Genomic DNA, 26,288 nt, shown 5'->3' with positions numbered 1-26,288 from the left:
TGATAAAATATTATGTTTGAAATATGTTATAAAATATTAAGTTAAGTGTAAAGTCAGTATAAATACAGGAACAAACCTGATACTTAATACGTTAACATACGAAAAGTCACTTATTTTTATGATTCTAAATTCATACGGAAATGTTGACGAAATTCTGAAAATATATATTTTTGAATTTTTGTAGGAAATATTTTCTATCGCTTAATCTGCGCAAATCAAATAATATCGTTGCGGCCGTGGAAAACTTCCAATTTTTATTATTAAAAATGAAAATAATTGAATTGTGAATAGTCCGAATAGGTTTCATATTCATACATTTAGAAGCGCTCTGTGAGCCGATCTCATCAGTGTTCTGTAAATTACACTTTTGTTGATTTCGTAAAAAAATGTAAACGTTCACGCAAATTACACTTTTGTTGATTTCGTAAAAAAATGTAAACGTTCACGCAAATTACACTTTTGTTGATTTCGTAAAAAAATGTAAACGTTCACGCCGAGAAATCATGTTTTAGATGAACATTTAGGCATTTCTTTGGATGACAAATTTAAACACGAAACTGTATCTACATTATCGGACACAGTGACAATAATAACATTGTCCAAATTATTTGGTTGGTGTGTGTGTGTGTGTGTGTATATATATATAGATATATATAAATAAGTTATTCTAATAGCGTTGTAATATTTTACATTTTTGTAGCGCAATTACTTAATCGTTTTGTGTTTTATTAATGCATTCTTTTTCCTTCATTGCATCCTAATTATATCTAAATTAGGATATAATTCACAAGTATAGGGCGTGATAATAACTGCAATAGAATACAAATTATTCCAATAAACAAATAAATCATCGCACATCTCAAAATGATTTTCAGTGCGTTTCGCACATTGTGGAGGAATTGAAAACAAACAAACAAAAAAAAAAAAACGCCAAAAAAAACACAAATCCACTGGTAAAATAATTCCCGTCAATACATGGAAACAGTACTTTTTCACTCTGTGACCAGCTCCAACGCATGTTTTCCACGTTAAAAAAAGGTTTTTCCCGCAGGCCGCACGCCGCCTTATGCAGCAGCAGCAGCAGCAGCAGCAGCAGCAGCAGCTAGCTTGACGCTCAGACTGGAACCTAAAATGGAGGCTGGCGGCCCTGGGAAGCTGGCGGCTCAGGGTCACAGCTGCGGAGGGGAGATCTTATTCTGCCGTGAGGGGACGGAGCCAGGGGGTCCGGGGGTCCCGGCTCTGGCTCCGAGCCAGGACGGGGTTTAAATGTCAGGAAACTCCCTGCGTCACCACAACGCAGGGTGATGGAGTTTGAACAAACAACAAATCATTTTCCAGTGAAAACTGAAGCTGCAGAATAAGACTATCTGTATACGTCCACAGATATGACGTATGGCGCCGCGTACGTTTCAATCACCCCACCGGCGTCTTAAAGCCTGTTATCTCAGATCCCAGCGTGACTCGGCGCAGGGCGGAGCCAATGGCAGTGGAGCTCCAAACCCTGAGCGCTTCCTGCCTCAGCACAATTCAGCCCGGCGTCCAACGGAAGTCACCAGAACCAGAACCACGTGACCAACACCAAGAGAATTGAGGCCGATAAACCAAAAAAAATAAAAAAATAAATTAAAATGAGCCCCCAATCCCCAATCGCTCAAAACGAGCGAAGGCCGTCGTTTCGTCGTCACATCGTTCAGATTTGGACCCAGTTCGTTCTCTTCCCGCTCGGGCATCAACACCTTAAAGCGTTTCTAGAATCCCTTTCCCCAACTTTAAAAACACAGTCCACATGTGCGTAATAAGCAGGTGGGGTCTTACCGCAAGCGGCGGCGTCACACCAGGAGGAATCCTCCAAACCCTGGAGCAGAGCAGATAAAAACAGCGTCAGCGACGTGTTGTGTTGAGAAAGACATAATAAGACATTAATCCTCGAGGAGATGTGGAAACACGACGCCAAACAAGGTGTACGCCGCTTTAGGACGACATTTTTGTTTGGCTTGAATAACATCTTAATTGATTTTTTTTTTCCGCCAAATCAAAGCGGTGATAACAGCAGTAAAACCTAATGTCTTATCTCACTAACACAGATATTAGCGCGTGCTAAAGCAGCGATTTATTCCTGTATTATATTGGATCAAACTGTGGCTGCTCACTCCAGCCACAGTTTGATCCAGTTGGGTTAAATAAACTGCTTGTAGGGTTTAATTATCAACATGGATGATATACTGTATCCTAAAATCACCAACACATTCCCATTCATAAATGCTGCCAACACATACCACAAACACATTTCACGCCTGAACCTGAAGATACCCAATCCAGATCATGAATGAATTCACTTTTATTTTGACGGGTAGAGCGAGAGAAAAATAGATTTGTTCATTTCCCTCTTCCAAATCTCTTTTGTACTAATGCTCTAATAAGGCTTTGGGTTAATTCGGAGTTGTAGTGGAATAAACTGAGACTTTCCACAGCTCACCCTGTCATTTCTGTCAATGATGGGACTTGAACGCATCACAGTGTATTTAAAACCTCCAGTGAAACCACAGCCAGAAAGCTTGCCCACCATTAGATAGGACTGCAACTGTGTGTGTGTGTGTGTGTGGTGAAGGGATCTGTGCGTGCTGGTCACTGATTCGATGGATAAACAGATGAACTTCACAGAATCACACAGTTAAAAAATATATATATAATGACCTGTGATGTCAGAGACACACACACACACACACACACACACACACACACACACACACACACACACACACACACACACACACACACACACACACACACTAAATAACTTTACCAAACTGAGATTCAGATTCAGATTAGTGAATATCTTACATTACTACACGAAACTCCCCCAGCGTGACGTGTGAGCGTGTGTGAAGAAGTGAAAAAAATAATAGAGTTTCCACCAAATAAACAGACAAACGTTTCATATCCAATCCAGCAGCTTCTAATACGAAGCAAGCTGCTGTGAAGAGAGGCTTTCAGAGGCAGGGAGCTCCGTTTCACTCCATCATACAGCACTTGAGATATAAAAACTGAACTCAAAATTGTTTTTTTTTGGGGGGGGGGTTGTTTTTTTATTTTTTCCCCCCAACTTTCCAACTTTATAATCCTAACTGTAAAAAGTAAAGTAATCACATGGATTTCTAAAATGCTAGAAGGTATTAAGTTGATCGTAGTTTACTTTTAGCCTAGAATACGGAGTGATTTTACAGTAAAACTAGCAGCTAGTCGACCATTTTGAAGCCCATTGTGCCCTAATAGTTTTGAATCTGACATTGGATTAAAAAAAAACACTCTATATCAGAAATATTTCCTGGGTGTGTGTAAATATATATATTTATTTCTGAGGATATATTATTTGTAAGGTAGCAGACAGTGAAGAAGCAATTATTATTTTATATCTCAAGGTGTAACGGATATTATGTTTACACGCACTTAATTAAAAACCAATGATCGAAAAAATCAATACAATTTTCAGAAAAATTAAAAATGTAAGTATTATTCGAAAGTCATTCATATAATGTAACTTACTATAACAATTTAAAAAAAATACTATTAACACTTCGATGACTTTTTCCTCGATTTTTGAAATAATTTCAGATACTGTGGATCACCATGGTTTCCAAATATATATATATATTAAAAGTGCCAAACATTTATATGAAACATCAAAACTGAGTGTTAACGGTAAAACATACACTGATTGTTAAATAATCCTCTAACTGAACTGAAAAAGCCAAACTAATGTTTTGAAATCATAATTAATGCTGAGTGCTGGGATCTATGATCCATAATCTATAATAATATCGTGTATCAGATTCCTCAGCCTTTTCGTCCTTCCACAACAAGCAGCAGCAGCAGCAGCAGCAGCAGCAGCAGACATCTTGGCCCAACAGAGCAGACACAGAATGTCACATGACCAGACAGTCTGTAGTGGCGCCACAGACCCCTACCAGACAAACACAACACATATTCGCATTTATATAGATCTGCTTCGAACCTGTTTTAATTGCTCATTTGCATTAATAAACTAGATATTTAAATGCATCTGACTGTGTGAGTTTTAGATAACAGTCCAAATTCGACGTATTTGGAATTAACATCTGTCTTTGTAGTCAAACCTCAATGTTACACACTTAAATTGGATTCTAGCTCTCGTGAGCTACTGAATATACTGTACGTAGCAGACCACTGTGAAATTAATCATTTTTCATTCCAGGGCACCTTGGCCTGTGGGGTAAAAGGGTCCGCGGCTGTCTGGAATTATTTTATTTAATTTTTTCCAGGAATGGCCTCTTACTTTTCTTTTTTTTTTTTTTACTTTTTGTCTTCAGTCAACAAGTGGCTTAATTTCCATCTAGTGCAACTTAAATAAATCTAAATACAAATGATGCAATATCAGTGATATAATAGAGCATAGTTAATTTGGATGATGACCTTGGAGTACTTCTTGCTCAGTTGTCTTTCATGCTTCATGTGGAACTTATTGTATTTATCATGGGAAACACATTCCAGGTCAACTGCATGCGAATAGATACAACCAGGAATTATGGAACTTTCTCTCTAAGCTCCAACATGTAGATTTGGAAATCAAAATCAAAATTCAACGTTGTATGAATTGTGCACACAAAACAGATTCCACACACACACACACACATACCCCAAATATGAATGTGACTTTGTATTGAAAACAAATCAAAAAAGTGAGATCCTGTTCAGCACCCAGCCATACCAACCAGAAGACAAAAACCGTCGCCAAAGATATTGTGTTTTACAACTTCATAACGGCACTTGAACGCAGCCAAAGGTGCGTCACCTGCGCATCCTCCCAGAATCCAGCGGGAGTGACGTCAGCAACCTTCCAACCATCACAACATGGTCCGGGCAAAACACCGGGATTTATTGATCCTTTAAAAAAACAACAAAAAAAACAATACGACACGCACACGACGCTTCCCGTTTCAACATCCCTCATCAGCAAGCTGTGAAACAACCTGCTGGAAACACAGTTTTCCCACTACAGGACGGGACTTGAACGCAGCCAAAGGTGCGTCACCTGCGCATCCTCCCAGAATCCAGCGGGAGTGACGTCAGCAACCATCACAACACTGTGCAGACAAAACACCAGGGTTTCCCCCCCCCCTCTCTTCACCCCCCCCCCTCTCCGTTATTGGAAATAAAGATATTCATGTTCATGTTTGTAAATCCGACACAGAGCTGACAGAAACACACAAATAAATCCCCGGCTCTGAAATGCCCCCCAAACACACTGTGTTTACACCGTGGTGAGCAGGTGACGAGCAGGGCGCCGCAGCGTGACACACCATCCACGTCCAACAGATCTACGTCATACAGATGTTATCATTATCATGGCGCGTGCTTTGGCCGGTGAGCACTGACAGTTTCCCCGGCCAGGTGAAGTGCAGTGCGCTGCAGCGCCTCTCACCTGGACTGTCCTCCGGGGATCCCAAGCCCCGTCTCAGGGTCCCGGTCCCTTCCGGGGGGAGGGAGTGTGGAAGATCCCCGTCTCGGCGGGAACGCGGCACCGGGGCGGGCGTCAAAGTCCGTCTTGTTGTTGCCTCAGTTTCAGACACGCTCCAGACAGTCTCCGCGGGGACGCGCCCGCCTGGCTGCCTCGGCTGCGCGGGCACGGCGGATGGCGCGGGAAGCGGGAACAAGCGCCTCCGGAGTGACGGGCGCGCTCGTCCAACGGGGAGCGGGCGTGGGACGCGGGGCAGCCAATCGGGGCGCCCGCGTCCGGCTCCCGCCCCCCTTCCCCCAGCCGGCTGCTGACGCCGGATAAAAGAAAGACGCGATGTGGGTCAGCGCTGAGCTGAGGAGACAGGAGTTTATCCTCATCATATTACAATACTCCTACAATTATGTATGCTGGTACTTATTGCAGAATGGTACATTTCATGTAGTGTCACGCAAACGCGCCACACTGCCATACTGTTTACACAGCTTCACTAGGAGCATCTGTCTGTCTGCCTGCCTATGTGTGTGCCTGCCTGCCTGCCTGCCTGTCTGCCTGTCTGTCCGTCCATCTGTGTGTCTGCCTGCCCGCCCTTTTCACCCTGGCCTGTACTGCTGCAACAGCTCGATTTCACCACAGAGATGGATCATAATTAATAACAATAGATCATATGTCATAGTATGTATCATATAATGCAAGAAGAAAAAATAATAATAAATCAAATCAGGTTTTGCCGATTTGGTTTATTATGCAGTCCTAGTTCATAATAAGTAAGAACGATATTAAGTAGTAAGTGAGGACATTATATATATTGAGCTTATTTGAACCCAAAACAGTGCCTCCTTATAGGGTTTTGGTCTAGTTGGGAGGGTGAATTATGTTTAGTGCTATAGTATATATTCAGATTTATTTCGGGGAAAGTGGTCAAAATGGAAACCACCCTCGACCAAGTCCCTGGTGCTAGACTGTGGCTGCCTCCTGCTGTGAATCCAAAAAAAAAAAAAAAAAAAAAAAGCATAAATTGAAAAAGTTTAATGTTGCCGAACCTTATTTATGCATTTTATTCCGGGATTGTACAAACCTTCCCTCAATGAAACTGGCACAGTTTGAGTGTTGCAGAAAACTAGATTCATACCAGCTCAACAGAACCCTTCAATGAGACACTGAGAAACACCAAATATGGAACCTTACAATGAATGAAATATTTCTGGAAAATGATCCATTGTGTGCCTCTCCCTGCAGGGCTCCCATTCAGGGTTTTCTCAGGATGTTTTCAGCAACAGTGCATTGTCTCCCGCAGAACGAGCTGCACGTCGGCGTTTAAAGTGCGTGAAGGCGTCGCACGCGGCCGCAGAACTTTTTTCTTGGAGCCGGGAACAGTCTGCTCCAAGTTACATTGTTATGGAAAACCACTGGATTGGGCCTCGTCCAAGGCACCATAATGGAAGGTGACAGCTCCATTTTTTTTTTCTTTTATTTTGAAAGGTAAAACCCCAAAATTCTCAGGGAAATAAAGGAACCAAGGGAATCATAGAAGTGGACAGCTATTCAGAATATGAAATACATCTTCAGCCACAACTGAAAAACTGAACACAACATACATGTAAATGTGAATGTAAATGTATGTATATGTCATGTAAATATGCTGCAGATTGTTGAATTCCTGTAAAAAAAACACCAAAAAAAAACAAAAACAGAACATGCTGACATTACTGTTGACTTGTGTTCGCTCCTGAACACAAATCTAAGAATTGTGGGAAGGCTGTGGCATCAGAACTGATTTTAACCTCGACAATGACAATGTTTTCCTGCTTACGTAAGACTGAACAAGCACGCTACGCGGCCCGCTCCCCAATTAAATATCAAGTCCGTTCTGTGAGTTTGTCTGCTCAGTGCTCGCATTATGCACGTGTGGTTTCCTCAGGCCCTTGAAGCCGCCGCAGCACGAGCGGCGACGATACAGTAAACATGCAAACATGCACCGCGTGGTTGGGACGTCAACGCGCTCAAAAGAATCGAAGTGGACCGGCCCGCCTTCAAAAACGTCTGTTTATTCTAACGCTCTCCAAAAGGTTGGGCATCTTGTCCGTCCAATCCCCGTTCTTCATTAGAATTCAGAGCGTCTTTCAGCAGGAAAGTCCCTTTACGCTTTCTCAAATTAAAAATCTCACGCCTGATCCCCTCCCTCACTACGCCTTTCAGATATTGACCTTGTGCTAGTAGAAAATGGCCTCTTCCTCACCGCGGGACCCCATAATGAGCCGCACAATGAGGCTCCAGTTCACTGCTCACCTCTCGGCAGCTCGGGGCTTTGTTGACGTTCTTCAGCCTCGCAGGAATTTGGGGAGTTTTCAGATCAGGCAGCGCGGGCAGACAACACGTCCGACTTCCAGCCCTTAAAGAAAGAAAGCCCCGCTAAAGAAACTTCCAAAAAAGAGGAAAAGTCTTTGACCTTAGAGAGAGGGGGAAGAAAATTCAAAGGAGCACCTTGAAAAAAGATTAAGCACCATTTTGAATTCCAACAAAAGCAGCGATTATTCCAACGGAAGAGCTCACGTGTTGTAGCTTGACGCGAGCAGGAAAATAAATGAAAATCAGTGTAGGTTACATATAACTCGTAGGCAGGTTCTGAGGAAACAGCTTCTTAAAGTTTGAGATAAATTTTTAAACTAGGTTGGATCACGGTGTCCTGGATGAGAGCGTGCAGGACGGGGGTAGGTGATGGCGGGGTACGGATCCAGGACCTTGGGTCTAAACTGTGACTCGGAGGAAAAAAAAAAAAGCAAAAACGTTGAATAAACTGTAAATATTCTTTACTTATTTCTGATAGAAAATAATCCAACCATCTTTCTTTAATGATTTTACGCTTCAAATTGTCTATACAAGGGTTTCCTGTTGATTTTGGAGGTTTTTTGTATTTTGACAATTGTTTATTTCTTTTGCATATTTCCAAAGTGGATTGTATTTTCTAATTATTATTTTAGTTTTTATTGCCTATTTGTTCTGGTGGGTGCTGCTAACACTGCAATATGTCTGTCTATTCAAATCAACACGACTTACTTTTTGTCTCCAAATCATACATAACGGATTTAAATTCAATGTAGACCATATTGATAAAAAAGATAAATAAGAATTAACTTGAGTACAAATACCAAAATCCTCACAAAAAAATAACTTCCTCTTGCCATCATTCCATTTAATCCACCCCTCATTATGGGATGGCTGAAAATGTTGCTTAAATCATCTCACTCAACAATTAATTATTTGAAGCCGCTCCACTAATCTAATGCTTTACAATTCACATTCAGGACACCAAACAACATACTGAGGCCAAATAAGATGTTTTTTTCTGTACATTTTAAAAAAGTGTAGATATTCCACATTGCAAAAACTGTTTGACGTGAATTTGAGTATCCAGATGGATTATATGGGAAATATTACACAAGTCAAACTTTTTTCTCTAATTAAAAAAATATATAAAATATCATTACATCAGTCTTTCTAATGTCCTGCGAACCTATGTGCTTTTCAAGTGACCCCACATTGCAAACCCACGGTTGACAATGTCTGTGCTGCTTATTTCATGGAACTTGTTCCATGTTGTGTGAATGCGAAACAGGGTGTGGCTGGAACACACTGAAGGTTAAATAAAAAACACTTCACATGGTGCACTCGGTGTGTTTTATGGCTGTTATTCAGCCTTGGTGCAGCTTGTGGCTGTGCTTCACTCTCTGTTTTGTGTTGTTGAATAAATGAATGAATAAACTGTGAAAACCCAAAACCTTGGTTTAAAAGGTACATTCCACCCCAGGTGTCTCCTCTGCAGATGCTTCTTACCTGCAGGTTTAAAAGTAGCTCACCAGCAGCTCTCTACCAGTCCAGAGAGGTGGTTATTCCAAACCAAACAGGGCAAACAGGAGGCCTAAACCTGGTCAGAAACCTATACTTCTTTGGAGCTACAGAGAGACTTAATCTGCACCGCATTCATCGACTGAATGTGTTTAATGATGCCTTGCTGTGGAAATACCCTTTAGACATGGAGAGGTCCATAATATACAATGAACGGCTGAAGCCATTCCAATGTGAACTGAGTGATGAGTCAAGCATCATCCATCTGGAATCAGTCCAGAAGTACAATAACAGTTCATACGTTCGCCTTCATTTGACGCTTTTCCTTCGTTTGTATATTATTGTCAGAATAATCTTTCTAAAATATTTCTGTTTTTAACATACCTGTACAAGGTGGCAGCTGCTGATAACAGCGTGCTACGTCGTCAACTACGTTACTGCAGGTTCTCCGCCAATAAATCATTCAACCATCATGTGTCAAGTGCCAATTGAAATTAACTGATAAGGAGCGAGTTGTGCTATAAAATATAATAATATAAAATACAATAATTGAAACTTTAATAATATAAAATACAATGCAAACAATCAGCGGTTTAAATGTAGTGTCTGAAACGACAGTTTCTGTAGAAACTCAGCAGGACTTTCCATGGCACCACAACAAAAAACGGACAAAACTGACCGTTTGCCGCCATTTGAACTCCAACACTTCACAATAACGCATTTTTAAAAAGTGCAAAATATCTTAAAAACACATTAAACAGTCAACCGCTTCATGTGAATGGCCGCCATTTAATTCATAGTACACCTGTAGTGCTTCGTCACTTCCTGTGCTCTGCCCGTTTGGCCCGTGTTGCCAGGCAGATCTGAGGCTTTTCCCCGCAGCAGCCAATCAGCGTAGAGAGAAACATCACCTGACAGCAAGCCACGCCCCCTGTACGGACCGGAAAAGTGGCAACGTTTCAACCGAAATTAGACAAAATAGGAATATATTGATATTTCGATATATTAATAAGAATATAACACTGGAAAGAGACAGATATAGATATACATTAAATATATATCTATTTGCAAACCATGTATATTACATGGTTTGCATTCATGACTCAAGCAGACAGCACTGTTCTATCTGTCTGTCTATCTATCTATCTATCTATCTATCTATCTATCTATCTATCTATCTGTCTATCTATCTATCTATCTATCTATCTATCTATCTATCTATCTGTCTATCTATCTATCTATCTATCTATCTATCTATCTATCTATCTATCTATCTATCTATCTGTCTATCTATCTATCTATCTATCTATCTATCTATCTATCTATCTATCTATCTATCTATCTATCTATCTAGCTATCTATCTCTATTATGTATATATTTATATATACAGTACATATATAAACACAATATACATTGTATGCAAATATACATGAATAATATACATGATATAGACACTTATGTATATTGTGTATAAAGTATGTATAACATTGACAATAATCCACATAAACAACAACACTATCCGAGCAGTCAGTCCCTGTCAACATCGCAGTGTTCTCCACAGCAGCAGATCCAGGATCGGTTCTTCAGTTCCGCTCTGAGTTTCCCGCCCCGTTTCACTGAACATGAACCGCTCCAGGACCAGGGACCAGACTCTACCCTCCCACAATGCACCGCGCCGCGCCGCGCCGCCATGTTCCCTCTCCGCTCCCGCAGTGCAGCAGCAGACCGCTAGCTTCGTAGCTAGCGACGCGTTCTGCTGCTTTTTGAAGGAACCCCCCGTCCTGAACACATGCACCGCGGGTTCCAGCAGTAGACCCGCCGCGGGAGACACCGGGAGACATGGAGGCCCACACCCTAGGTCCGTAACGTTGGGTTTTGTCGGGGGTAACTCGGCTTCGCCAGCTTGCTGGAGCTAACAGGCTAACAATAAGCAGCCGAGTTAGGCCGCGCCGCTGTGGCTTTCACAGAGAGATTATCTTCGTGGCTAACGGAGCTGACATACGAGTGAGCTAAATCGTACAACGATCTCCCTCTGTGTCGGTCTTAAATGTTTATTCTCGGTTCAAGAACTCGTTTTCGACGTGTTGTTATGGGTTAGTTCGTATCCGCGTCAACGTGGTGGAGTAACCAGAACCTCGCCCCGCAGGCTCGTTAGCCTCCTGGCTGCGCACACCAGCCAGCAGTTATGGAATAATTCCAAGACAAACCTCAATGGATACAACTGACAGAAGCCCTGGGCGATACTGATAAAACCAAATCTATAATATATGTAAATGTATATGTTGAACTACCCAGATTTGTGTTATTTGACGGTGTTTAGGTATGACCGTTGGTGCTTTCATTCTAGTAATCGTCGCATTACCGTAATCAAAATCCCAGATAATATGTAGTCTCCTGTCACAAAATTGATGTCATATCTATGTATTGCCCGATATGAGACTCATATCGACAAGTCTCATATCGTTGTTACTGTGCTGACAAAACCATCACCAGCTTCATGAAGACGTTTTAACGTCCCTCTGTGGTCTTGGTCTAATCCAGGGAAGATCTAAACCTCCTCCACGTCCACGAGCATCAGTTTGGTCTAACTGAGCAGATTTAGTCTCTGCGATCCAATCCGAGCAGATTTTTATTGTTGAATCTGAGTTAGTGTCTCTACCCTAGTCAGGGAGGTCACTGTGGAACTAGGGTTCAAACAGCCTAGGGTCCAAACAACATTAATCAACATTCCCTAGCGGTGCTCGCCTCTTGGAAATAACAGTGAAGTTTAACTATCAATCATTTTGCTGGGGACCCCATGAAACCTCTTGATGGACCCTTGCTGAGAACCACTGATTTAGTTTCGGTTCGAACCTAACCACACATTCTGGCTCGGCTCGGCCGGTACAGCTAGAGGAAGAGAACCGGTTTTGTGTATGAGACGAGATCTGGTGTATCATTGCGCTTCTGATAGCATGGTGATATAGTTAAATGTTGTCTTTAAGGAGCAGTACAGTAAAGTCATTTTATGAACATCATAGACTCTTCTAATCAATGGTCATAACCTCCACATTACTAATGATTGGTTCCCAGCTACTTCTGGTGTTTAAATATCTAATGAAACCACTAATAGTCAACCCAAAAGATTGGCAAGTTGTCGGCATTGAGGTATCAAACAAAATATTTCGGTATTTGATCTTGTCATTATCGCCCAGCCCTAATATCATTACTTGAACATCCCTCAAAGGGTACAATTCACCAGTTTCCCAACAGTCCTCAGACAACACCCTGTAGACACAACTACAATCATATAAATTCAGTCAACTCAAATGCTCATGGGAAGGTTGTACACGATTCAGGCAGATAATCTTATTTCAAAGGATCTTGAAATTGTTCCCTATGTGGAAGCTTCTGGAAGATGCCAGTGGCCTAGAGTTATGTATGGAGTATAGTTTGTGCAGCTATCTTTGTGAACATGTTCTTAAACACAGCTTTGTGTTGCAGGTGATGACTTTGAGTATGAGAAGCCGGGCGCCGAGAGGTCTCGCAGAAGAAGGGGGGAAGATGACGACTTGGAGAGGTATCTTCTACTTTGTTTTCTTGTTCAGCCTGAGTTGCATATCACTCTGTTCCACTGTAACGATTAAAAGCCCTTAAAATTCCACCCTTTCCAGGAAATCGAAATAGCCAATGCAAATTCAACCCAATCTTTGCAGTATTTATAATAATAAGAGAGAGCCTACGTCACATAGTCACAGAACCTATTTTATTTGGTGCTTACTCTGTTGAACTGAAAGTTTATTTTATAGAGTTACTGGAACCAAAGCAAAAGCGTTAGCATTATTAATTAAGCATTATTCTTATGTCTCTGGTATTTATATATTTAAAAAAAAAATGTGATACTGAACCATTTCTAGTTCACGTTCAAGTTGCGTAAAGCCCCAGATGGCATCACTCTTTCTTCATTGGAAGTAGTTTTCTTTGATTTGCAATTTTTTCCAATTCCTGGATTGCTACATGAAAAAGGCACATCCAAACATTTTGAGAAAATCCGCTGCAAAACAACAAGCTCACATCATTCACCAATATTTTGGGAGTCAGCAGGGCTGGATGTCAAAATTATGCCAAATTTAAAAACAAATTGGCACATTATTTGTTGCAACACTTCTGACACTGGCTAGAAATTCCCTTGAATTTTAGATTAAAATACCATAATGGAATCAATACAGGGATCCAGGCTGAATTTTTACATTGGTGGCACTGGTGTGCCAACTTTTAATTGAGATGGGAGGGAGGAACAGGGACTCGTGCCCCCTCCCTCCGTGCCTCGTCCCCCTTCCTCCAAATGAAACAAACTGAAAACACAGTGTTTAGTTGTTTTATTTGGAGGAACAGGGATGGCTCTCCCTGTGCATATTTGAACGCTCTCTCCTTCATCCTGTTATTGTAACGTAAACGGACTGACAACAAAAAAAAAAGACTGACTTGAAGAGTCTCAGTCAACTGCCGGGTCTCCAGCTGATGATTCCCTCTGTACATTCAGTAGTTTGTTCACCCAGTATGTGCCTTGTGAGCTGACAGTGACCATTCCAACCAATCAAACATGAGCTCAGCACACAGGAACCATATTGCAGGCATTTAAAGGTAGGCTGTATGCAATATAACTTTTACAATTAGTTTGATCAATGTATTTTAGACTTACAATTACAATATTTACATATACAATAGTTAGAATTATGCTGCCACTGAAAGCCTCGACCCTGACCATGACATTTAAATAACTTTGGCTTTGGAACATCCTTCCTCTGATAAGAATCAGGTTGGTCCTTCCTGTGTCCTCGCCACAGCGTCAGAGGGCGTTCTCTGCACTGAAGCGCAGAAAGTCGAACATCAGATCTGTTTTTTAAGCCCGACACAGTTGAAGATCTGATTTGAATCATTGTAGAGGGTCCTCCTCTGCAGGCGTTCAATTCCTTGGTCGCGGTGAAGAGAGATGGATGGAAGAGGGACAGAGCCAGGAGGCCAAATTTTAAGTCCTGGCCCCAGGATGTTGCGTAAAGCCCCAGCGGTGGCCTACCACGCGTTTTTAAGACGACTTTCACTGGCAATGTTAATTGTGAACCGTACTGTTAGATCTTCGTTTTTTATCAATAAAAAAAATTCTATATGTATTGTTGGTGCTTCTTACATTTTGCTGGGTGCTCCTAAATCTTTGCTTTTGAAGTTGGGAGCACCAATGCAACCAAGTTGCATTGGTGCTCCAAATTTTTTTTTTTAAATTAATAATAATAATAATAATAATAATAATAATAATTGTGTGTGTGTGTGTGTGTGTGTGTGTGTGTGTGTGTGTGTGTGTGTGTGTGTGTGTGTGTGTGTGTGTGTGTGTGTGTGTGTGTGTGTGTGTGTGTGTGTGTGTGTGTGTGTGTGTGTGTGTGTGGGGATGGTGGCTCAGGCGGTAGAGCTGGTGGTCTAGTGATCCAAAGGTTGCTGGCTCGAGCCCAGGCTCCTCCTGCTAGCATGCTGTAGTGTCCTTGAGCAAGACACTTAACCCCTAATTGCTCCTGATGGCTGCGTCCGTCAGCGTTTGAACAATTGTAAGTCGCTTTGGATAAAAGCGTCTGCTAAATGACTAAATGTAAATGTAATGTGTGTGTGTGTGTATGTATATGATCTAGATACATGGGCTACGATACAATTTGGGAAGGATACATTTTAATGCGGAACGACTGGGTACAATGCAATCTGATACAGTTCTTAACATTTGATTAATTTTGATATTCATTTTCCGTTATAAATTAAAATAAGCCAATTCTGTAAAAGTGCTTACCAAATGTATATATTTTATAAAAGACCAGAGACTACCAAGTTATTTTTCTTACTTCATGCCATTTTGATATAATATCTCATATATTGTGGTTCTGATATAGTAATTTATCGTATACTATAATGACCCTGGATGCGTTGGAGTATGGTTAATTGTCATTGATAATGTGTTTTACTGCGGGCGGGGCACACGCCTCGGGACCAGGTGCGCGTGCACGCTCTGGCGCGTGTGGCGAGACAGAGTCGGGGGAGAGAGCGCGGAGGCAGGCGTATTTGGTTGTCTGTTCCACAGAAGCAAAAAGGAACAATGAACCTCAGTGTGTTACCACAACCGTGTGGCCTCTTCTGCCGTTTAGAGCGCTCCAACACCATCACCGGTTGGAGCTCTGACCGGCACGTTGAGGTGCAGCGTAGGGTTCGGGCCGAGCAGGGATTTTTGAAAGATTTAAGATTAATTTGGTTTCTTTAGTTTTTTTACTTGCATGGAAAATGAAAAACATAACCTAAATCACAACTGGCGCGGTTTCTGTGTTTTTATTTTAGATCTGTGTGTTTTTGTTAGTTTGACTTGTATGAAATAAGGGGCGTGTCCCGCTCCGCCACGGATCAGGACGGTGGATCGTGTGATGGAGGGGCAGCGACGTCCAGTCCACTGTGCCTTCCCCATGTCTCCAAACCAAAATCAATAATTATGTTGAAAGGAACATGACTTGTAGTGTGAGATCAGTGGTTCGTCCGAAGCAGCTTCCTTTATACTAAATTAGAATTTGCAGCAAAGCTTGCGTCAACCTGACTTTAGAATCGGGCCGTCAACCGGTTCGTGGTGCACTTAGATCGATCCAGGGGTCCAAGTGTCGACAGAGTCGCATTTTAACGTTTAACACCGTTTCCACACAGACCTGCATGGCACGTGCAAGATATATATAAAATCCCGCTACAGCTGACAAAATAATCTACGGAAAATAGGCTGTTTACAATATTTGTTCAAAGCCAAAAGTCTGCACACCAAGTTGGTGTTGGTTAAAAAAATATTTTTATCTTTTTTTTTTTTTGTTGTTGTTGGGTTTTTTTTTTTTTCAGACCTGCCAATGAAAATATTTAGTCGTGCTTGACAGATGTTTGGTCGCACCCTGGAGCCCTGCTGTAAATCTATCTATCATCTATAATCCAGTTGTTTTGTAATGTGTGAACTGTGTGAGCAGACGGCGTTCAACATTTGTACAGAAACCATTTGCCGCTCAAAAATAATTTATTTTGGGAGACAAAAACACAGTTGCATTACAGACGGAAAAGGCAACATTAAAGAAAGTTCATATCTGATCCGTGGCGGTGAGACCTGTCTTATTAGAATTTGGGAGGGTTTTTTTTAGGTTCTTCATTTTGGTTTTTTTCATCACTCCCAGATGAACAACTTTATACGTTTTTGTGGTGAAGCTGCTTCATCTATTAAAAACAATACTTATTAGTTGTATTCATTTTTCCCCTTTTAGCATTAATGCCAAAGTTTTACTCATCAACGTGTTAGAAAGTTTGATTTGCACAATTTGGTGCAAAGCGCCCACAGGCTGCGTTGGTGCTGGAGTCAAACGGAAGGTTATCGACCAGACGGTTATTATTTTTAATCTTTTGTTCAGACTTGAATTTGTGCCTAATTTATGACAGAGTTGCATCGGCGCTCAGAGCTGTTCTGTTTCTCAGATCCTCTTCACCAGGAAAAACTCCCCGTTTCCCCTCAAGGACTTACTTTTCCAACATCCACGACTGGAAGTCAATGCAGCTTCGCTGTCGGACAAACAAAGATCGTATGTGGTCAGGAGGCCAAAATGAAAATGCACCGAGCGAGCTCCGCGCTCACGCGCTGCATTGTGGAATATCACCACGGCAACAAAACTGGCCCCACGGCAACACAATCGCCCCTTTAAAGTTTGTGAGTTCCCCTTGAAAATGCAGTGGTTTAATCTAAAATGTACAGAATCTAAACACGGATATATTAAATGGCCCAATAACGTTGTTAATCTCTGTTATCAGGTCAAAAACACAAAGAGAGGCTAAAACTCTACAAATATTCAACACAGGAAGCTCATCGACCCAAAACGACAGAATGCTGGCGGATGAAACACGGATCAATGGTCAATATAAAATAATTATTGTAGCTTAGTCATTAAGGCGTCTCCTCGCTCAGATAACCACCTACAGTAGACTTGAACTGGTCTTTAGCCAAAGGACTCGTCTGGCCCAAACCACCGCAGCTGCTTCAGCTTGAACCGTTGATCTTCTGGACAATCACTCGCTTCTTCAGCCTTGAGGCTTCGCTCCTCTCTTCCCGTTATCCTTTTAAACTTTGTCTCCTTGCACGCGGGATAATGAGCTGTACACAGATGGAACATTTCCTGCTTGTTACTTAGTTTAGCCTCTCACTGCTGGTGAGACACTTTTGTTTTTTGTTTTTTGTTTTTTTTTTAACTCCAAATCCGACAAAGGAACCGGCCGTCTGACTGTCCAGGCCACTGCTCGTGCAAGTAGGCAGAGTGGTGTGAGGGATGTGAAATCAGGCCTGTGACCACGTGGTTATTAACAGCTCAGCATGCATTATTCAGAAACAACTGCCCACTAATCGCTGCTACTGACCAATCAGAATAGAGTACAGGTACTGCTCACTTAATGACCTACCTGTTTAACAACCTTATGATCAGCTCTCTGACCAGTCTGTATTGGACACTGCGTACAATACCATGCATCTCAGTGTCAAGCATCTCATCGAGCATCACCCTTTATGTACTATATTCACTATATACACTATATATACTATACACATTATATACTATATACGCTATATGCACTATATATGCTATATACACTATATATACTATATACACTATTTATGCTATATACACAACACTATATACGCTATATACACTATATACACCCTATATGCCATATACACTACGCTGTATGCACTATATATACTACATACACTATATGTACTTTATACGCTATATGCACTATACACTATATATGTTATATGCACTGTGTACACTACATACACTATATCCACTATGTACACTATATATACACTACATACACTATATACACTATGTACATTATATACACTATATATACTACATACACTATATATACTATGTACATTTAGTCATTTAGCAGATGCCTTTATCCAAAGCGACTTACAAGGGAGAATCTTATTCAAGCTACATTGCAACAGAAACATTAGTATAACAATAAATAAATAAATAAATTACACTATATATATGTACACTATATATACCAGCAACGCCCCCTTACCGTGAAATATCGCGGTCCTCTCTTATCGACCGATTCGCTTAACAACCTGGTCCAAGGAACGGAATGGAAGTCGGTCGTTAAGTAAGGAGTACCTGTATTCCACAGAGCCGTCAGATAATGGGTGATGTGGTGATGCTATGCGCTAGCATCAATAATGCGCCATGAAAGGGAACATGACGACCGCTCAAACTAAACAGATATCTGACTCACTCATTCGGTCACAAAAAAGGTGATTGAGCAAAGAAATGTAATGTTATTTCACGTTGGGTGGGCGTGGCAGCTTGGAGAGTCCTACGTCCCAAATGTGCGGTGGTTAGATGAGGAAGTGAAAGAGAAAAACAGGAAATGGCTCAGAACTGCAAACATCTCTTGGATGACCTACAACAAAAGATTGTGATGCGGTGATTGTGTAACTTGTGAACTAAGACTGTTCTAGTCTGTTTATCCTTACTGCAGTTTGTGAAAACTGTATTAATTGTTGGTTGAGGGGGTTGTTTATATTTGCTTATATTTAAATGGGTATAATTTTATCAAGATTTGTGAGTATTCATTTGTCTCCGTGTCTGTACTCCCCTGTCTACGGTACTGTCGGAGATTAGTTCCAAGAAAACCCTCGACCAATCAGGGAGGCAGGCCCAGAATGTGGGCGAGGCTAATATATGGGTGGCTTTTGTGAACACGGAATTAACAAAATGGTTGTCCAAGGTTATGGTTGTTGAAAAGAATGTTCACATTGCATGCCCTGTTCAAATAATATTTTACCTGAAATTAAAACTAGATCACTGCGGCTTTTACACAATTTGAATTGATGTAGAGAAGGACTGATATGTTAATGGATTATAGAAGCCTTGCTGACCGTTATTGTTTTCCCTCGTAGTGATCTGGAGGAAGATTTGTTGGATGACGATTGGCTGACTGCTAAGAAGGTAAGACAACAAAACTACTAACGATATCTGCTCCTGGATGGAGCCCTGGTGTTGAACAATGCAGCGAAAGTTCATAAAATGGATGCATGTGGAAATGGAAGTATGATGGTCTATATTTTCTTCCTATCATACTTGGGTCAGCTCTTATGGTGGTTAAGTTGGACCACAAAGCAGGTTGTTAAAGCCTCACCACGTCCTCCATGGTATCTAGGGTTTCTTAAAGTGTCGATCCATCAGATGCTTTGTGTTGGTGGAATTTCGCTAGAAACGCCATCGTTTTGTTTTTTTTATTTCTTTTTTTACTGCGTCCGTTTCCTTTTGAGTTACTTCCTTTTCTCCAAAGTTTTTCCTCTTCTGATCCAGCAATTTGTTGTTTTCTATATGTATTTTTTTGTTCTTTTTTTCCGAATGTTCATCCATAGTGACAGTTGACTGATCCCAACCAGCTACACCGCTTTTACTGATTCACCGCCGCTGCCTCTCCCCTCTTTTGCGTGCCGTCTTTGCGTTCTTGGTGGGGAAGGCGGACATGGAATGGAAACAGCAAACAGAGGATCACATGCAAAACGCAAATGCATTGAATGACTGTTTCATATGAATGTTCCAGTTTCCAAAATGTAGTAAGATGAAATTAAATTTTTTTTTTTTTAACCATATGATCTTGTTTGACACCCTCGCCTCTGATTGGCTGTTTAAGTTTAATATAAAAGAAACGGGAAATGTAAGTGGCAAGTGGTGCATGTTGTGGACAGTGAGTGGTGGCAGGTGGAGGCTCCACGGGAGGGAAGTTTACTGATGTGAAGGACGGCGGACGGGGAAGAACTCCCTTAACCTGCCCAGATTGTCCTCACCACATGGGAATAGAGCATCCCTGTGGGCTGAAGAGAGACACACACACACACACACACACACACACACACACACACACACACACACACGCGCAAGTAGATCTGCAGTCCACGATATTTCCAGACCTACAGTATATAAGGCCTATATCATGCTTTAGGTCTGAGGTGTCGGCCGCGTCAAGCTGCTCTGAAAAATCTAAAATACAAGTAGAAAAAATATGTCCCAATGAGAGAACTTTCAAGTTGACGTTCCAGGCTCCACTCGGCTCATCGGCGAATTTGTGGGAGCACTTTGGGTTTTCCAGAGGAGCCTCTGCTCTAGGAAGAACCACGTGGAACTTATATCTGGAACAAACAGGTCTGATGATGTACTTCTCTTCCCCAGAATCCCTCAGAAGTGTCGGATGAAGAACTAAACGATGACCTGCTGCAAAGTGACGAAGAGGACAATCACAATATGAGGTAGGCTGACCACGCCCGCACAGTCGTATGATAGTGATATTACTAATGAATATAAGTGTTAAAAAAGCAATAGACAACTTTTTTGCTTTTACTTCTCATTATGAAGTTAATGTTGATTGCACAGTGTAATTGCAAAAAAAAAAAATGAGACCATCAGCATTTGGATGGGTTCCCTAAGGGCCTCAATTTCACTGTGCATTCGGACTGCCACCGAGTACGAATCCCTGTAAAAATAATGGATTTACGGCGGTGCGTCACAGAAAGTGCATCAACCAATGTGCAACCATTAGAGGAAATAGCGGGCGTTGGAGGAGTGTACTCCAGGTGGATCATAAACCCTTGAATCTACGAACGACTCATTGAAATCTGTTGAGGAATATAAACATTATAGTGTTTTAATCCAGAAAAAAGGCAGCTGGCCCCTGTTGACTTGTATTTGTTTACAGCCCAGTCTTGCCCGTTCGAAAATGACGGCGTCGTTGATGTATCGTAGCAGCGAGCCAAAGCGTTCAATGAAGCGTCCATGGATATGTCTGATTGCACAACCAAATGAAATAAAATTTAACAAAAATTGTGACAATTTTAATCTAACTCTTCAGTGAACACGCTTCTTTCTTCTCTCTTATTTCCAAAGTGTGTTGATCATTTTCACAGAGCGCTCTGAGGAAAACTTAAAGCAATCCGGTTGTCTTTGCGACAGCAGCGCAAACACTAATACCACCTGGAAAGTTTTCTATTTCTCCTTTAAGCTGTGATTAACTGTTTTTAAGTTAAAAATCTACAACTGAACAAATAAGTTCCAACTTGTCCACATTGAGGCTCCAAACCATCAAAACATTTTTACTCTCAAAATATTTTAGACTTTCAGACACATTCTCTCATGAATGTAGCCTACAGAATAAATAGCCAAAATGATAAAGTAATTAAAATATAAAAAAAGGCAAAATACAACAAACCTAAAAATAAACAAACGTTTATCAACATTTCACATTCTCTCTCTGTGTGTGTGTGTGTGTGTGTGTGTGTGTGTGTGTGTGTGTGTGTGTGTGTGTGTGTGTGTGTGTGTGTGTGTGTGTGTGTGTGTGTGTGTGTGTGTGTGTGTGTGTGTGTGTGTTCGTGCTGCTCCCAGAACACTTATAACCCCTCTCTCTCTCTCTCTCTGAACGTGTGTTTTCCAGCACGCAGGACATTAGCTTCAACGCCACCTTCAGCCTGGGAGCGTCCTATGAGCAGCAGGACGGCTACGTGGACGACGTGCTGACCCCGGGGCCAGGGGGCTTTCATGGGGCGGATGTGGAGCAGGAAGGTGGGGGCTACCAGCCGGACAGCTACGGCCACGCGCCCCAGGACCCCAACGTCCCCGAGGACCAGATGGAGGACACCGCGGAGCTGGCAGACGGCTACCAGGACGAGGTGCTGGACATCCAGATCAACGAGCCCCTCGACGGAGAGTTCCAGGTCAGTCTATGCACACTCAGTCTTGCAAATTCTGCAAGTAGTTGACTTACCATTTTAAGTAGATTATTTAAGTTGCATTTAAAAGGTGCATACTCTTCCGTCAAGAACCAGCTCACTTCCAGATTTTGCTATTTGGTTCAAAGAGCTTCATTTTATTTGTTTTTGTTTTTCCTTAACCTGTGATTGGAAGTTTCTGCATCGTTATCCTAACGCAAGGATAAATAAGGTTTTATAAGGTGCTCTGAATACAGAACTATTTTCTTCCCAAATCTTTTCTTTGAATCACAAAACCCTGCAAACTCAAGACACCAAATTTTGGAGCCTTTATCCAATTGTCACCAAACTTCATATTTGGACTGGGCTGACAAAAAGTTATCCATTGGCGTTATAGCAATCTGTAAACAACAATATGTCATCCAGTGTTTGTCTTCAATTCAGTTTCATCTTTTCACAATGCTCCAACAATATAGGAAATCAGATTTCAGAATCAATCAGACAGGGTTAACAATGGCTGATGAGCATACATATTGGTGGTAATGTCGACAGTGCACCAAGAGATAGATGTTAAACATGGCTGCATTCACTGGAGCTAACTCAAATATCTGACAATCAGTAAACATTTGGATGTCCTGCGTGCTTCTATCTTGGACTATAAATGGCATTAAAGTGATAGCTTATCCAAAGCTACTCTGCTTGGACTCTGACAATTGCCGCTTGAGGCTGTTATTGTTGTTATTGTTATTAGGGTTAGGGTTATGTCGGGAAGTGTGAGAAACCTGTTGTTTTTGTAGGGATTATTATAATTTTCGCACCAAAAAAGTATCCGAAAAACATCTAACAGCAGTACACGCAGACCTGGTTGAGGTCTCATTCTCAGTGCATGTTTGGTAAAGGCTGTGATATGGATATTCTGGAAAGGGATATTTCAAATTACCGTATTTTCACGACCATAAGGCGCACCGTACTAAAAGGCGCAGTCTCAGTTATGTGTGCCATTACTGTATTTAAAATTTAACACACACATAAGGCGCACCGGATTATAGGGCGCGGGTTTTATATACCGGTACATATCCTCTACTACGTTTAAATACCTCTACTGCGTATTTAAAAATAGAGCCAGAGCAAAACTGAGTGTTTGTGCTTTATTCATGTATTTATTACAAAGTATTAATCAAACCCATCGAAGTCATCATCCTCTGTTTCTGAATTAAACAGCTGCGCTAAATCCGACATGCCAGTTTCCCCTTCTTCGCTGTCAGAGTCACTTTCCGTGCCGTGCGGCTCCTCGGAAATGATGCCGGCTTTTGGGAAAGCTCGAACAACAGTGCCAGCAGACACGTTAGCCCAAGCATCTACAATCCATCCGCGAACTGTGGCGTAACTTGCCCGGCGCTGCCTTCCACTTTTCGTGAAACTGTGGTCTCCGTCGGTCATCCATCGCTCCCACGCCGCTCGCAGCCTTACTTTGAACGGCCGGTTCACACCGATGTCGAGCGGTTGAAGTTCCTTTGTCAGACCTCCCGGAATAACAGCAAGCACAGCGTTCATTTGTTTCACCTTGTTTTTCACATCGGCTGTGAGATGGGCACGCATGGAGTCACAGATTAACGGTGATGCGTGGAAAAAACCACCTGGTCTCCTTACATACACCTCCCTCAGCCACTCTTTCATCATCTCCTCATCCATCCAGCCCTTTTCATTTGCCTTAATAACGACTCCAGCTGGAAAAGTCTCTTTATGCAAAGTCTTTCTCTTAAAAATCACCATAGGCGGCAGTTTCTGTCCATTTGCGTGGCAGCCAAGCACAACAGAAAACGACGCCTTTTCATACCCCGTTGTGCGTATCGCTACCGTGCTGGTCCCCTTCTTCTCCACCGTGTGATTCACCGGGATGTCGAAAGTGAGCGGCACCTCGTCCATGTTGGTGATGTGGCTTGGCTGGATGCGTTTGTCGGCGATGTGTTTGCTGCAGTAGGAGTGGAAGCTCGCCAGCTTTTCATTATAATCCGCCGGACGTTGCTGCGCTACTGTAGTCCTGGTCCGGATGGAAAAATGGCCCCGTTTCATAAAACGAAAGCACCACGACGGACCTCCTTGAAAATGTTCAATTTTCATTTCTTCCGCTAGCGTTACTGCTTTTAGTCGAACAGTGACACATAGGGCGCACCGCACTATAGGGCGCGCCGCACATTTTGAGGAAAAAAAAAGACGTTTATATGCGCCTTATAGTCGCGAAAATACGGTACCTATATGATTTAGATGCTCAATCATTGGAGGTGGTTGTAGGATGTTGTTTGTTAATTAGATTTTTTTGGAAACGAGTGTAACCACTGAGTTTGTTGAATCTCCACCAGGCTGACAGAGTAGTTGTTATGAATGTTGTTTTTTTTTTTGTTTTTTTTTTAAAGCAATTATGTTTCTTCATAAATTCAGTGAGGAATGGGAGATCAGATAATGATTAACTCCTGACATTATGTTTGTTCAGTGTCTCGCCATCCATGACTCAATTGTTGCTCTGGTTGTAACCATTTAACTATAAATTGAAAATGGTTCGCTATGTAGTAGTATATGAAGTTTGGGGCTGCTAGGCCTCCACAGTCTTTGTTTTTCTGTAGTGTTGTTGGTTAATTCTGGGTTTCTTGTGTTTCCAATATAATTAATTGATCATAGAGCCTCGAGTATTAAACTAATTTACTGTTGGTTGGACTGGGGTCATTGAAAATATATAGTTTATTTTTGGTAGTATGTTCATTTTCACTGCTGCTATCGCTGCCAATTAGTGAGATGGGTAGGTTGTTCCATCGAGTGAGCTCTTCTTCAATGGATTTGAGCAATGGAGTAAAGTTAAGGGCAAACAAATCGAACATATTAGTGGAGATATCAATACCAAGCTATCTAATGTTGCCCAAACATTAGATAGCTAGATAATGTGATGGTTAAGGGAAGTTTCTGGGTTACAGCATTCCAGTCTTTACCACTGAGTGGTTAGACCCTGGTTTTAGTCCAGTTTATTTTAAGAGTCTGGTATGGCTGAACATTTAGATATAAGATTGAACACTTCCGGTAGGGATGGTATTGGGTTCTGTAAATACAACAAAATATTGTCTGCATACAAACTGATTTGTGAACAGAGTTTCCTGTTTGTATGCCAATGATATTATCGCCACGAGGGGTTCAATGAAGACGGCCAATAGTCAAGGGGAGAGCGGACATCCTTGTCTTGTGCCACATTGTAGACTGAAATGCGTAGTAGAAGTGTAACCATTGGTGATGACAGAAGCAGATAGAGTTGTACAGGATTCTGATCCATTGCATGAGTGACTCCAAAGCCAAATTTGTTGAGGGTAGAAAATAAATATCCAATGAACTCTGTCCAATTTTTTTTCAGCATCTAAAGAAGCAATTACAGCATTTAAGTTATCTTTTCTTCATTTAAGTCATTTGAGATACGCTGATCAGACTGAATAAACGGCGCATGTTGCTATATGACTGTCTGTCCCTGATAAAGCCTGTTTGGTCTGGGTGAATTATAAATGAAATAACTTTTTCAATTCTGTTGGTTAGTGTTTTACTAATGATCTTTAAATCACAATTAATTAGGCTTATGTGTCTATAACTAGAGTTAATGGTTGGGTCCTTATTAGGTTTGCACAGCACCAAAATGAGAGCAGTATTCATTTGTGGAGGCATGGTGGAGGTTGACGTAATCTTCGTAACAATTCTGATGAATAGTGGGCATATAAGTGGCCATAAGTGTTGATAGAATTCCACTGGGTAGTCATCTGATCCAGGTGATTTATTGTTGGGCACAGAAAGGAGAGCTTTCCTGAGTTCTTTCGAGAGTCAGCAGTTGATCTAATGTGGTAGCCTGCTCTGTGGATAGTTTAGGGAGGTCGATATCCTCAAGGAATGAGTTAATGTTTGATTCATTATCTGAGTGATATAGCTTGTTATAAATGTCTCTGAATATGTTATTTTGATGTCTTGCTTGCTTGTTTGTTATCCTACTCTGTGGATCTTTGGTGGCTGTAATACGGTTTTTTGTTTTTTTTTCTCTATCACGTTTCAATTGATTAGCAAGAAATTTAAAATGATTCACTATTGTTCGTTGTGTGAGGAATTTTCCTGAGATGGGTGATATTGTGAACTCA

The 26,288-nt window shown here is 41.6% G+C and overlaps 1 protein-coding gene across 1 annotated transcript in view; it reads left to right on the top strand.

Moving 5' to 3' along the window:
• Nucleotides 1-11,061: 11,061 nt before the first annotated feature.
• Nucleotides 11,062-26,288, top strand: part of rbm33a (RNA binding motif protein 33a) — a 50,051-nt gene continuing 34,824 nt past the window's right edge. The window contains exons 1-5 of the mRNA XM_080020064.1: nucleotides 11,062-11,196; nucleotides 12,822-12,897; nucleotides 19,321-19,369; nucleotides 20,603-20,679; nucleotides 21,858-22,137. Of these exons, the coding sequence (XP_079876190.1) occupies nucleotides 11,178-11,196; nucleotides 12,822-12,897; nucleotides 19,321-19,369; nucleotides 20,603-20,679; nucleotides 21,858-22,137 (501 nt within the window). The 5' untranslated portion in view covers nucleotides 11,062-11,177. The remainder of the gene's footprint in view (nucleotides 11,197-12,821; nucleotides 12,898-19,320; nucleotides 19,370-20,602; nucleotides 20,680-21,857; nucleotides 22,138-26,288) is intronic.

Source organism: Zeus faber, assembly GCF_960531495.2.
Source record: "Zeus faber genome assembly, chromosome: 19".
In the NCBI taxonomy this organism is placed as follows: Eukaryota; Metazoa; Chordata; class Actinopteri; order Zeiformes; family Zeidae; genus Zeus; species Zeus faber.
Note: the sequence above shows the minus strand (reverse complement) of the source record. Positions and strands in the feature narration are given on the sequence as shown.